This window comes from Festucalex cinctus, chromosome 5 (assembly GCF_051991245.1).
Source record: "Festucalex cinctus isolate MCC-2025b chromosome 5, RoL_Fcin_1.0, whole genome shotgun sequence".
Lineage (NCBI taxonomy): Eukaryota > Metazoa > Chordata > Actinopteri > Syngnathiformes > Syngnathidae > Festucalex > Festucalex cinctus.
Window position 1 is genome coordinate 7,197,858 of NC_135415.1, and position 14,301 is coordinate 7,212,158.

The following is a 14,301-nucleotide window of genomic DNA, read 5'->3' on the forward strand; positions in this document are numbered from 1 at the left end:
TTGGACGTGAGGTTGACCTAATCCCCCCCCCCCCCCCCCCCCCCGGAGAATGTCACATATCCCTTGTGGAGCCTCTTCTCCCCTCCTGCTTGGGTTCTGACATCAGAGTTAGTCAAGAACACCCTCCTTCTCATCTCCCCTCAACCAACCCCGCTACAGCTTTCTTCCCGTTTCTCTCGTAGACTGTGGTGCTGCTTCTGCTTTAGAAGATTCATGTTGAGATCCAAAGATAAATTTCACGACCTGTCTTACTCACGTACAACTTCCGAGTTAGTTAGTGCTGCTCCATGATAGAGAATGTCAATAGTATGCCCGGTTCAAAATTACATTTTTGAAAGTACTTTTTTAAACACCAGATGATATATACTACTGGTGAGATATGTTGCCTCTGCATTTTCAAACTTTCCATCAGCAGGGAACGGGAATTGATGCAAAGAAATGCTATTCCCTCTTAAAAGGGTTTTGTTTGGGTCAGTTTAGTGTTCATTACTTTCTTGTGCAATGCAATAAAGAAGTGAAATTTTGAAGTGATTTTCTAATCGTCGTAATAAAATATTTCTATTTTGCAGGTGCTATGCAGTGTTAGGCATCATGAGGAAATCTTTGGATATTCATACGAACAAATCATTGTATGGTAAGTACTCTTTCTGTAATTTAATAATTCAGAATTACTGCAGACGAAAGACATCAGTCAGACATTCTATCTTTGGATGGATTCATTATTGTGGGAATGCTGAAGTATTCCCACATATGTTGTTGTGATTTTTATTCTCCACACTTTTTTGCTGCGTAACAATTCCCACATAATACTTCATATTTACACTGTTCAGATTTCAACTAGCTTCAAAAATTCGTGCCTCCCGGGGTATATATATATCGTCTGATTTCACATTACTTACAGTATTTGCATAATTTAATTTGTAAAAATATCAACTTTTCCCCATTCATTTTCAATGGGACAGACATTTTCTAAGTATCAGTTTCCACGCCCACTTCCATACATATCACAACTTATGATCATTACCAGGTGTCTTACACTACTCGGTGGCACAGTTGGTAAAGTGCATTGTCCAGTAACCAGGAGGTCATAATTTCCTAATTTATCTCTCAATTTACTTCATAAGCATTCCACATACATTCAAAATCTTAGCATTGAGCTATTAGCATTCAAGCTTTCAGCATTCCCACGCAATTCTCCAGAAATTGCACTTAATCTAGTTTCATTTAGAAATGTGATGGAATTTTAGATGTTTCCCTGTAAATAGGCTACAATCTAGATATGCAAAATGTATCAATTTGGTTTTCTACAGTTTTTTTTTTTCTCCTCATTTTGGACTGATCTGAATGCATTGCCCCCCCCTAGTCTGCGACTAGCTTTACTGAATGAGGCTAAGGAAGTGCGTGCTGCTGGGTTGCGGGCACTCCGCTACCTCATTCGTGACACCATTGTGCTGCAGAAAGTCCTCAAACTACAAGTGGATTATTTGATAGCCAGGTAAGTGCTGATTTTGATGTCAATACACCACCACCGCCGCACCCCAACAATACCTTCATTCATTCGAATGGTGCTGTTTTCACCTACTGCTTGTTTGTCCTAAAGATATCGTGTATTTATTTAGGTGCATTGACATCCAGCAGAGCAACGAAGGGGAAAGGACTCAGGCTCTGAGACTTGTCCGAAAGGTAGATACACATTTCTTCTGGTCTTCTAGAACCTTCCTGTATCTAATTAATTTGTATGCTTGCTGTCGTGTTGCTGGAGGAATGTGCCTCTTGCAATCACTATAAATTCCTCTGTCATATTACCATCACAAAGATCATTGGGCTCGCAGCAATGTCAGTGTGTGGATGGTCTGCGCAATTCTGCAGTCCAGGCTATTTGTAGCTTTTTCAGTCCTTTACTGTAAACCTTCTCCACACAAACACAGAGAGAGGCTCTGTACTTAGGAAAGCACTATCGACCTAAGGCGACAACTTGGGTTCATGATGTACACTCCCCTCCAAATGTAATAGAACAGTGAGGTCAATTGTTTTATTTTTGCTGCAGACTGAAAACATTTGGGTTACATCAAAAGTTGAATATGAGATGACTGAAAAGACTGTGGTGAATGCCAGGAAAAACATCACAAGAGAGTACAAAAGCTTGGTGATGTCAGTGGATCACAGGTTTAATGCTGTTGTTGCAAGCAAAGGATTTGCAAAAAAAATAAAAATCTTTTGTCAGCAAACGTGGGTCTGGAAGCAAGATGTTGTAATTTTTTTCATGTTGTTTATAATGTTTTTAGAATGACTGGTGGGGGCATCAGGTCGCCCCAAAGGGCCTTGTGTAGTTTGTCGGTCGCTTTTAAAAAATAGTTCAATAGTGATGTGACATTGTGATTTCCTAAGAATGTGTATATTTATTCATTTGTACTCAATATGGTACATGACATGTTTATCAAAAGTTGTTTCCATTCGTCCAAATATTTCAATATGATACATTTTAGGGCCGTAACTGCAATACAGTACTGTGAAATTGCACTATTTTTTGCTCAAGGTAATCATACCGTCAGAATCTGATTGCAGCCCATACCTGCGTTTTAAGTTATATATCAGATGCAGAATTGTCTCATATTCATAACAGTAAATGTTTTCGATCTACAGAACAAATGACAACAAATGATTATTGCACCATTTAATACTTTTAGAAGGGAGTGTATACCTTGACCTTGACACACAAACACAATTTTGGTATTCCTGTCTTGAAGTTCTAGGCAGCATGGCAATTTGGCAAACCCATCTTTTGTCTTATATATCGTGACTCTCTACTAGGGGTGGGAACCTTTGGGTATCTCATGATACGATACAATATGCGATACAAGGCTCACGATAACGATTATCTCACGATATGATGATACTGTGATTATCAATATATTATATTAGTCAGGTAATTAATCTACAATAAAACTACTCAAGACATAAAATGTTTTTTTTTTTACAATGAGAAAGTAGTTCATTTTTGTACCACCATCACTGAAACACAATATTAAAACTGGTGTCTTCTTCACAGTGAGTACTTTAGTGTTTTGTGTTTTTAAACAAATACAAATGTCTTCTTAACAGAGACGTGAAAGACACTAAACACTATTGTCATGCAACATGTCAGTTACATAGTCAATTGTTTCATTTTATGAACTGACAATTTTTTTGTGTAACATTGCAAAACTAAATAAATAAAATTACTTAATATTAAATCCAATTAAATCAATGTTAATATTCCTCAGAAATTGTGTGCTTCAAAAAGTCGAAACATAAAATATGTTTTAAAATTGAAGATGTAAGTATGCAAAACTGAGTCATCAGTATCTGGACATATAAATGTCTTTACACAAGTAAAAGTAAGCTCATGAGTCTTATTCGCCTGAAAACTTCCGTACATTTCCCTGCCATTCTTATGAGGCGCTCCCCCTAGTGGCCTGCCAAGTAGTTGCTCAATAAGTAATAAACAATGGAGCCGTTATAGTGGCCGTATATTTACAACAAATATCGCAATACTTGCGTAGGCGTATCGATAATCTATCGGGAGACAAAGTATCACGATTTATATTCTATTGAGATATTGTCACACTCCTACTCTACTGTATTACTATTTCTTAATTAAAAAACAATTAAAAGCTATCATGGAAAATTATTTTTGGTTCATCATTTGTATTAAACAGCCTTCCTTTCTTGCCTTCTGTAGATCATCACTGTCAATGCAATGCTTTTCCCCACCTCTGTTGCAAACTCTCTCATCGCTGTGGGGACTGATGGTCTTCAAGAGAGGGACCGAATGGTCCGTGCAGCCATCGCGATTGTCTGTGAGCTAGGTGAGAAGATGCTCTTGCACTGTATCTTGTTCTTACCCAATCAGTAAACGCATAAATGTCAATTTCTGTTGAGAGGAGCCATTCGTATGTTTCTTTTTTTTTGTTGATCCCTGTAGCCCTGAAAAACCCAGAGGTGGTCGCCAAACGGGGAGGCCTAAGCACTATATTGAAGAGTGTGATTGACTGTCAATTGAGTCGCATCAATGAAGCTCTGATCACAACCATCCTCCATCTTCTCAACCATCCACGTACTCGTCAGTACGTGCGCATCGATGTAGAGTTAGAGGTATACATTCACACGCCATGAAGGGTCAATGAATGAGCTAGTGTAGAGGGTGTCACTATTAGCAGCCGTAGCGGGGCCCTCTCCTTCCCATGTTGCTTTCCTTAGTTACTCACAATGTTTCCCCATAGCCTCATTGTTTAAGCAGGCAACTTGGACCAAAAGCATCCCATCAATAGTCATACTAGCCACATGGATGTCATATGACATCAGTCAAACAGCCAGAGGATTTGTATGAACTTTTGAGTGCAATTCCACATCGTGTCCGAGAACAAGTAAACAATTAAGTTGGTCAAGTCTAAGCAAGTGTGCTTGATCTTTTATGGTTGTTCTGTGTTTTTGTGTTGTCCTCCAGCAAATCCTCGCGCCTTTCACAGATTTTCACTATCGTCACAATGCAGACATGGCTGAAGGCCAACTCAAGTGAGTGCGTCCGTGTAGTATGAAAAAGAAACAAAATTGTGACAGATCAGTCTGTTCACTCGTGTTATATTCTGATTTTGTTGACCAATGTGAACATTGAAGGGTTTGTATGATGTTTTTTGTGACAGCCCTTATCTGGGCTGTTGACTTCAGTGACTCACCTGAGGATGTCAAGTCGCACTTATTCACGTAATCCTTGAATGTCACTCTGATCTTTATATATTTTATTACTCTGTTTTGTATTTGTTCTTGTTTGAAAAGTTTTCTTTACAGTATTTGGAAAGACTCTCCGCTCCATTTATAATGATGTCTTGTGTGAGGAACACGGCGTTCTGTTTTTAATGGATGTGTGTTTTCTTTTTCACAGAGAGGATAAAGAGGCACGTTTCTTATCAAGTAGAATGGCCATAGTGGCAGCTTTCCGTTCTTGGTCTGGTAAGGCCTCAAATGTAATTCAAACTCAGTTTGCCTGTTTTAAAGCTGCTGTTTTAAAATTCATGGTTTTTTTTCTTCTAATAGGGATTATAAACCTATGCAAGCCTGGAAATTCTGGAATCCAGTCTTTAATTGGTTTGCTTTGCATACCAAATGTGGAAGTTAGGGTGAGTTTGGAACTGTAATGTACATTTCTTTGTCTGCTTCTAGTCTTTCAAACATACATTAACGTTGATGTACGTATTTTAAGCGTTTTAAATTGTATTTATCTATATAAACATTTTCTTTACAGAAAGGCTTGTTGGAGGTGTTATATGAGATATTCAGACTCCCTGTGCCCATCGTGACCCAAGACTTCACAGAAGCTCTATTAAGTGTTGGTATGTCATATCTGTTGCCTTCCTTAGAGCTTCTAAACCTACCATTGGTAGAAGTTGAGTAGGGGTGTGGAAAGACAAGGTTTTGCCCGCTAATGATCAAATATAAATCCATATTCTACAATTCATTCTTTCCTATTAGACCCAACTAGGTTTCAAGACACATGGAGACTCTCTGATGGGTTTGTTGCCGCTGAGGCCAAAGTTGTTCTTCCTCATAGGGCTCGCTCACGGTAAGATAGAGCAATTTAAAAAAAGCTGATATTTTACCCTTTACATTGCTGAATAAGTGTTTTGTTTTTTGTTTTTTTCATTTCAATTGCAGACCTGATTTGATGGATAACTATTTAGCATTTGTGCTGTCTGCCTTCATCACCAGTGGGCTGCTAGAGGTGAGTGCCTTGGAAGTATTATAGATGTGCCAGACCAAGTGATCAAGCATTTGTAATCCCATCCCTGCTTTTAATTTATTTTTTATACCAGGCAGATTTGGTTTGCTTCAAATGTCACATTGTCATTTTAGATATATTTTGATAGTATTTGTGACAGTATTTTGCTGACTTACATTAAAAGCACATTGCCTTATCTCTTGTCAGGGTCTTGTCGAAGTGGTGACAAGCAACGATGATCCTCTTGCTGTCAGGGCCACCATAATCTTAGGCGAGCTTTTACATATGGTAAGGCAGTGTCTGTGACTAATTCTGAAGGTGGTAAAAGCTGTTTCTCTGTACAGTGAGAAAATCCTTTCTATGTTAAACTAGGGGTGTCAGGCGATTAAAGTTTGTAATTAATCACATGACTTCAATAGTTAACTCACAATTAGTCACAAATTTTATATCTATTCTAAATGTACAATAAAATGTGTTTTTCGAAGTTTTCATACTCTTGTTAACATAAGTGGGAAAAAAATGTTACACTAATAGAAATATGGCTGCATCTTTTTGTCATTGATACAGTAATTTTATAATTCATAAAATTGAGTTAAAATGTAAAAAAGTAGTGTGATTGATTTGTTGAGGTCATTTTGTCTGCCACTAGATAATAATTGCATTTGTAAGATGTTGGTGACACCTCAGTGCATTTTTCTTTTCATATTAAGCTCTATCTAATCTTGAACATGAAGTAACTTGTGAAATACTGCACATTTTTAAAATTGTAAAATAAAACTTGATCCCAGTCACTACAAATATATGCATTATTATTAAATGTATTACTGCTAAAGTTTGACGTGGACATGTCTGCTGTGTTGTGACTGGAATTCCCCCAGTACAGGTTTTCCAAGTAAGGGGTAGTCATTAATCACGTGTTAAAAAAAAAAATAGTGGTGTTAAAGGAACTTTATTAAAGTGCTGTCAAAGTTAACTCATTGATTAATCACAAAAAAAATTATCGCATTAATCACAGTTGATCGTTTAGCTTGACAGCGGATGGTTACGCTATAGATAGCTCAGGTTGTGTTTGAGCAATAAACACAACTACATGCATTAAAGTAAAGCATTTTAATAAATGTTTATGTATGACATTCAGAGTATTTATTCTAGTAAAACTAATGGGATAATTTTTTCCCCCATTTTTATTTATGCAAGTTAAGAGTATGCAGTGGATCAAAAAATGTTGAAGACATCCTCATAACATCCATCCATCCATCCATTTTCTTGACCGCTTATTCCTCACAAGGGTCGCGGGGGGTGCTGGCGCCTATCTCAGCTGGCTCTGGGCAGTAGGCGGGGGACACCCTGGACTGGTTGCCAGCCAATCGCAGGGCACACAGAGACGAACAACCATTTCCACTCACAAGCACACCATCGGGACAATTCGGACCGCCCAATTAACCTGCCATGCATTTCTTTGGAATGTGGGAGGAGACCGGAGTACCCGGAGAAGACCCACGCGGGCACGGGGAGACCATGCAAACTCCACCCAGGAAGGCCGGAGCCTGGACTCAAACCGGAGTCCTCAGAACTGGGAGGCGGACGTGCTAACCACTCGCCCACCGTGCCGCCCTCCTCATAACATTGAATGTCAAAAGAATTAACACATAACCGGTGCTCTTCAAATTTGGCGGGCAAAAATGTTGATTAAAAAGCCTTTTTAATTAAGCGATTAATCAAAACTATAAGACAGTGGTGGCAAACTGCGGTCCTCGAGGCCCGGAGTCCTGCAGGTTTATTTAGATTTCCCTACTCGAAGTGCAGCTGATTCCAATTAACAGGCTCGTTATCAGGCTTCTGCAGAGTTTGCTAATGAGCTTGATCATGAATCAGCTGCGTTGAAGAAGGAAAATATCCAAAACCTGCGGCCCTCGAGGACTGGCTCTCGCCACCCCTGCTCTGAGATGTGATTAATCTGATGAAAAAATGTAATCGTATGACAGCTCTCCTTTAAATTAACTCAAAATTAATGCACATATTTTGACACCCCTATAATAAACAAGCATGAACAGCATATGTAATCAAGGCTTTTCCCTGCTACCTGTGTCCCCATGTTTAGGCAAACACCATCCTTCCACACACCCACAGTCACCACCTGCACTGCCTTCCCACCCTTATCAACATGGCAGCGTCCTTTGACATCCCACAGGAAAAACGACTGTGAGTACATTCATGCTTAAATTCTCTCTCATAACATTGAGTTGAACTCAAACCCTGATCCCATTTTGGATTTCTTTTTGATACAGTCGGGCAAGCGCAGCTGTCAACAATCTGAAGCGTTTCCATGAGAGAAAGAAGAAAGGTTTTAAACCACACAGCCTCTATCTAGACCACATCATCCGCAAGTCTGTGTCCTCGCATAGCCGCAGAGAGTCACACTCACGGGTCCAAAGGGACATCTACGTTATTAAGGTAACCTGTTCATTGATGAGCTCAATCATCTTCCTCTTTAGGACTGATGTCTTAAGGTAGGAAATGTTAACAAGCAGAAGTACAGTACTAGCTTATTGAGAATTAAAATCTAATCTGCTGTTTCGCACAATGCATTATCTCACAGATGATTTTACACAAAAGCTTGTCAGTTCAGTTTTACTTTTGTTGGTTAGTTGACCCTGAAAAGCTTCTGCCAATTTCACATGAATTGTTACTTCTGTATTTCTCTGTTCAGGACACAGAGGAAGCGTTGATGATGAACTTGAGAGATAGTCACATTCTCAGCCATAAGCAAAACCTAGAATGGAACTGGTTGCTCATTGGCACTATCCTTAAGGTCAGGCAACTATTATGCTGCACCGCCATCTCTACCTCTCACTCTGTCTCTTTTTCACACTTTTTTTTTCTTTCTCTCTATCACTCTCACTATCAATACACACATGTAGTATTTAAATACCCTTTTTTCCCCATTCTAGTGGCCAAATGTAAATCTCAGGAACAACAAAGATGAACAGATGCACAAGTGAGCGCCATTGACAAACTCTACGCCAACATACCCTCGATATATAAATCTATATGGTTCTGATTCTTTATTGCCCTTTTGTTATTGCATGTGATGCAGGTTTGTGCGGAGGCTGCTGTACTTCTATAAGCCCAGCAGTAAATTGTACGCAGGGTTGGCATTGGATCACGTTAAGGCGAGACAACTCACTGTGGTTGGCTGTCAGTTTGTTGAGTTCCTCATGGACTCAGATGAGGTGTGAACAATGAAAAACAAATGTCCATTTCCATGTCGTTGTGTACTTTTCTTAACTCGCTTGTCCTGTTGGTTCTTTTGCTGCTCCTGTTATTTACTAGGATGGACATGGCTACCTGGAGGACCTCGTGAGGGATATGGTATCATGGCTGTCTTCGTCTGCAGGCCTGAAGCCCGAGCGCTGCTTGCAAAGTAACGGCCTGCTCACCACACTTAGCCAACACTACTTTCTCTTCTTGGGGACACTCTCTGCACATTCTCAGGGAGTCAAACTGCTGGAGAAATGTGGCCTGTTTCAGTGGTGAGTGTACAGGAACATTTTTGGTGCATTCTTGTCTTAATTCTATCGGCTTTTTGTTTTTGCAGCCTGCTGAATCTGTGCTCTGTGAAGAACCAGGATGCTGTGCTGAAGCTTGCTGTAGCCACACTGGACTACAGCAGAGATGGTCTGGCAAGAGTGATCCTCTCCAAGATCCTTACCGCTGCTACTGATGTATGACAACAGCATAAACACACAAATGTATTTGTCAGGCTGTGATAAGGAGGATATATTCTCTGGTTTAAAATTAGGCTGTCAAAATTAGTGTGTAAATTTTGAGTTGATATAAAGTTGCCACTATTTTTTTTTAAGATGCGATTGAGCGCCCCTTACTTGGAAAGCCTGTTCTGGGGAATTCCAGTCGTAACGCAGCAGACACATCCACGTCAAAATTTAGCAATAATAAATTTAATAATGATGCATATATTTATAGAGACTGCGGTCAAGTTGTATTTTACAATTTTAAAAATATGCAGAATTTCACAAGTTATTTCATGTTAAAGATTAGAGAGCTCTAAATATGAAAAGAAAAATGCACTGAGCTGTCACCGTCTTACAAATGCAGTTATGCTATCTAGTGGCAGAAGAATGAGCAACGCAAATTAATATTGCACTTGTTTTTTTTTACAGTACAGTACAGTACTTTGTTTTAATTTTAACTCTATTTTCTGAATTGTGAATTTACTGTATCAATACAAAAGATGCAGCCATATTTCTATATTTCCACTTTTATGTTAAGAGTATGAAAACTTGGGGGGAAAATATTTTTTGTAGATTTTTTTTTTTTTTTTTTTTTTTTTTTTTTTTTTTTTTTACATTTAGAACGGATATCAAATTTGTGATTAATCGTGAGTTAACTATTGAAGTCATGCAATTAATTATGATTACAAATTTTAATCACCCGACACCCCTATTTAAAATATGAAATTTCAAACTGTGATGGGGGACAGTAAGTGTAAAGGGATACTTTACTTATTTAGACATTTTTGGTAGTCAAACATGAATATTTTGCCTATAATAAATTTGATATGTTCATTACTGTTCATGTACAATTAGTACCTTTAAAAACACGTTTTGCAACTTGCTGTCAACTGAAAATGACATCACAAGGGCTCAGGTAACCCTGTCACATGACCAAACCTAGAAAACAGGTGAGCTGTGATTGGTTACCTGAGCCCTTGTGATGTCATTTTCAGTCGACAGCAAGTTGCAAAATGTTTGTAAAAAGGTACTAATTGTACGTGAAAAAGAGTGAAAGTATCAAATTAATTATAGACAAAATGTTAACTTTTTATTGCTATAATGGGCTAAATAAGGGAGGTATCCCTTTAAGACCTAGAAAATATGTAAAATAATGATGTCAATAACTTGACATGCAGGTTTTCAAGTTTCTAAACATTTAGATTTAGCATTTATCTGTATTGGACTTTATTGATAATACTGTATTATTCTTTAATAATAATAATAATTCATTACATTTATAGGCGCCTTTCAAGACGCCTAAAGTCACCGTACAACATCCATCCATCCATTTTCTTGACCGCTTATTCCTCACAAGGGTCGCGGGGGCTGCTGGCGCCTATCTCAGCTGGCTCTGGGCAGTAGGCGGGGGACACCCTGGACTGGTTGCCAACCAATCGCAGGGCACACAGAGACGAACAACCATCCACACTCACACGCACACCTAGGGACAATTCGGAGCGCCCAATTAACCTGCCATGCATGTCTTTGGAATGTGGGAGGAGACCGGAGTACCCGGAGAAGACCCACGCGGGCACGGGGAGAACATGCAAACTCCACCCAGGAAGGTCCGAGCCTGGACTCGAACCGGAGACCTCAGAACTGGGAAGCGGACGTGCTAACCACTCGACTACCGTGCCGCCCACCGTACAACATAACACATAATTAAAAATGAATAAATAAATAAATTGTGTTCCTTTTCTGTCAAACAACGCATCTTGTGAGCAGACCTGCAGACTGTATGCCACCAAGCACCTCCGTGTGTTGCTGCGAGCAGGCGTGGAGTTCTTCAGCAGCTGGGGCATGGAGCTGCTTGTCACACAGCTTCACGACCATAGCAAGGCTGTGTCCATGGAGGCCCTCGATATTCTGGATGAAGCCTGCGAGGACAAGGTGATCATGGAGGGACACGCACGTCATACTCATAATCATATGTCCTTAATTGTACACATAGACTTAAAGCCTCCAGTGGCTTTTTTTGGCATTATACTACATACTACTTCCGTTGTCAAAAACTCATAAATTGGGGCACTTGTAAGTCTCGATGGCATTGTACTGTAATATCTATAAAAAAAAAAAAAAAATCATGGCCTTTTAGGTTAATCCAGTGACACATATTTTGACGATCAAAGACCTAAATGCTGAAGAGGCAACTTCTGTTAGAGTAAATATGTTTGTTCATTTGACAGGCCAATCTTCATGCGCTCATCCAGCTGAAACCAGCTTTGTCTCACCTTGGAGACAAAGGCCTTCTTCTGCTCCTCAGGTAAAAGATGACCTAATGTCAACTAGATCTTTCATTGCATACTCACATCATTGTGTTTTCTTACGATCATACTACATTTTGTCTCTACTGCAGGTTCCTGTCCATACCTAAAGGTTTTTCTTACCTCAACGAAAGGGGTTATGTCAGCAAACAGCTCGATAAATGGCAGAAGGTACGCACAGGAGCATCTTGTATTGATTTATTTTGCTCTTCTTTTAGCCTGTTGTTCAAAAAGTGTGCAGTTTATTTACAAAATGTGATTGCCTTGTGAATTGCAGGAATACAACCTAAAATACGTTGACCTGATAGAGGAGCAACTCAACGAAGCACTAACAACCTATCGCAAACCTGTTGATGGCGATAACTATGTGAGACGCAGCAACCAAAGGTAAGAAGCTGATTTTTCTATTTTACAAATTAAAAACTACTTTTGTCTAATTTCATTGATCATCTCCAGGTTACAAAGACCAAATGTCTATCTCCCTGTGCACTTGTATGGTCAGCTAGTCCATGATAAGACAGGCTGCCATCTATTGGAGACTCAGGTAATTACAGTGTGTTGCACTGGAACTTTGTTAATCTGCCACATGTTTTCATTCTATGTAAAATAATGTAGATTTCTTTGGAACCCTCCACTCTGTCTGTCTGTCTGCCTCCAGAGTATAGTTCCTGACCTCAGCTATACGGTTCGCTCCCCGATGCTGGACACCTGGGAGGGCATCAAACAGCTCAAGGCTGCACTCTGGGCTCTGGTTAGTAACATTTAATCTATGAGTGTATATGCGGGAATATGTATTTTATGTATGTATGCTGTCTATATATACTAAGCATGCTGTATGTGTTCATGTATGTACAACAATTAATTTTGGGAAGTTTATCATATTTTGATTAGATTAATTGTATATGTAGGGCTTTATTTTATCTTTTACCTTTTTTGTGTAAGTAATGGATAGGGGTTTATAACTTAGACTAATATACGGTATGTGCGTTGAAGAAAAGTGCATGTTCTGTTTATTTTTTCATTATTTGCTGTTTTTCTTCATTTGCTTTCTTTTCTATTTTAAAGATATATTATTAAATATAATAATTTATTGTAAATCATCATGATAAGTTAGTGGGCGTAGGACTAGATAAGTTATTGTACTTCTTCCTACTCCCTTTGAACATGTAACTTCTGACTTTACGTATAATTATTTTCCTTTTTAATATTTTCTTTCTTTCACTTTTATTTTTTTATTTTGTGTTGCATTTATATGTTCAATAAACCAACATAGAGCCAAATAATATACCAGTAAGTTACCGGTAATATTCTAAGGAATGATTTACACACTTTAATTTTTACAAGCTTATTGATCCTAGTATTGAAAGTTTGGCTACAAAATGTAGATGATTTCTGGTGCGTACACAAAAGCACAAGGCCTCCTTTTGTTTTTCTAATCTATTATCTCTTATAATGAAAAACAAAAGAACAAATCAAGACACCATACATTTTGGTTGATAAATCTATTCTAATTTAATTTATCAATGATGCCTGAATGTAATAATATCTCTGGATTTTTGTTTCCTTTCCATCCAGGGCAACATCGGCTCTTCAAATTGGGGCCTGAATCTCCTCCATGAGGAGAATGTCATCCCTGACATGATTGCATTAGCGCAGCACTGTGAGGTGTTGTCAGTACGAGGGTAAGGTCTTTTTGTTGTTGTTGTTGTTTCTGGTTTACAGAACACACTAAAACCACAAACTTTAAATGCATCGTATGCAAGACCTCATGTTTGTAAGCATTAAAAGGAAAATGAGTTGCTGTTATTGGTTATTTTATTAGACTGCCTATCACTTAGTACGCCCAAAATAAAGTTCATTATTGAAAGTTGAACATAATTCCTTTATTTATATATTAAAGGCAGGGTCTTCCGTTTTCACTCAGGAAAACGCACTATATGAATACAGGATGTATAGCCATGAATTCCTTCTCAATCGACACCTCTGGGCTTCTGTTAAAGGCGCTGTCTGCCAGTTTCACTCTGGAAAAGGCACTTTTTAAATACAGGATTTAAACAATCAAACTACTTCTCAATTTACAGATCAGGGCTTGTCTTCATTTCTGTTGGTGAGTTTGTCCTAAACCCCCACCCCCCAAGCCTGTATTTTACCATTTTGTGTTTGTTTTGAAAACAGCGGGACATTTCTGTGGAGAGACAGTATTTACAAACCTCCAGCCAATCGCAGAGCGGGGGGGTGGCATGTCGCGAACGGGTCAGCTGCGTGACGTCACTCCCGCGGCAATTTGAAAGCACGCACCTATTTTTTATTTATTTTTTTCACACACTCACTCACAGAAGCTTACGTGTGTGAATGAGTGAGTGAAGAAGAAAAAAATCCGTGCTTTCAAATTTTCAAATTGCCGCGGGAGTGATGTCACGCAACTGACACGTTCGCCCGGCCCCGTTTGCGACACGCCACCCCCCGCTCTGCGATTGGCTGGAGGGTT

At 39.0% G+C, this 14,301-nt stretch overlaps 1 protein-coding gene across 3 annotated transcripts in view; it reads left to right on the top strand.

Moving 5' to 3' along the window:
• Positions 1–14,301, top strand: part of LOC144018940 (rapamycin-insensitive companion of mTOR-like) — a 29,600-nt gene that overhangs the window by 3,549 nt on the left and 11,750 nt on the right. For all 3 annotated transcript variants that reach the window (XM_077521628.1, XM_077521629.1, XM_077521630.1), the window contains exons 4-29: positions 570–634; positions 1,364–1,495; positions 1,620–1,683; positions 3,722–3,848; positions 3,965–4,134; positions 4,487–4,554; positions 4,922–4,989; positions 5,074–5,156; positions 5,282–5,369; positions 5,509–5,599; positions 5,692–5,758; positions 5,963–6,043; positions 7,857–7,957; positions 8,044–8,209; positions 8,466–8,567; positions 8,707–8,753; positions 8,853–8,988; positions 9,089–9,288; positions 9,354–9,480; positions 11,275–11,439; positions 11,736–11,812; positions 11,906–11,984; positions 12,091–12,200; positions 12,270–12,357; positions 12,472–12,564; positions 13,389–13,495. In XM_077521628.1, the coding sequence (XP_077377754.1) occupies positions 570–634; positions 1,364–1,495; positions 1,620–1,683; positions 3,722–3,848; positions 3,965–4,134; positions 4,487–4,554; positions 4,922–4,989; positions 5,074–5,156; positions 5,282–5,369; positions 5,509–5,599; positions 5,692–5,758; positions 5,963–6,043; positions 7,857–7,957; positions 8,044–8,209; positions 8,466–8,567; positions 8,707–8,753; positions 8,853–8,988; positions 9,089–9,288; positions 9,354–9,480; positions 11,275–11,439; positions 11,736–11,812; positions 11,906–11,984; positions 12,091–12,200; positions 12,270–12,357; positions 12,472–12,564; positions 13,389–13,495 (2,702 nt within the window). The remainder of the gene's footprint in view (positions 1–569; positions 635–1,363; positions 1,496–1,619; positions 1,684–3,721; positions 3,849–3,964; positions 4,135–4,486; positions 4,555–4,921; positions 4,990–5,073; positions 5,157–5,281; positions 5,370–5,508; positions 5,600–5,691; positions 5,759–5,962; positions 6,044–7,856; positions 7,958–8,043; positions 8,210–8,465; positions 8,568–8,706; positions 8,754–8,852; positions 8,989–9,088; positions 9,289–9,353; positions 9,481–11,274; positions 11,440–11,735; positions 11,813–11,905; positions 11,985–12,090; positions 12,201–12,269; positions 12,358–12,471; positions 12,565–13,388; positions 13,496–14,301) is intronic.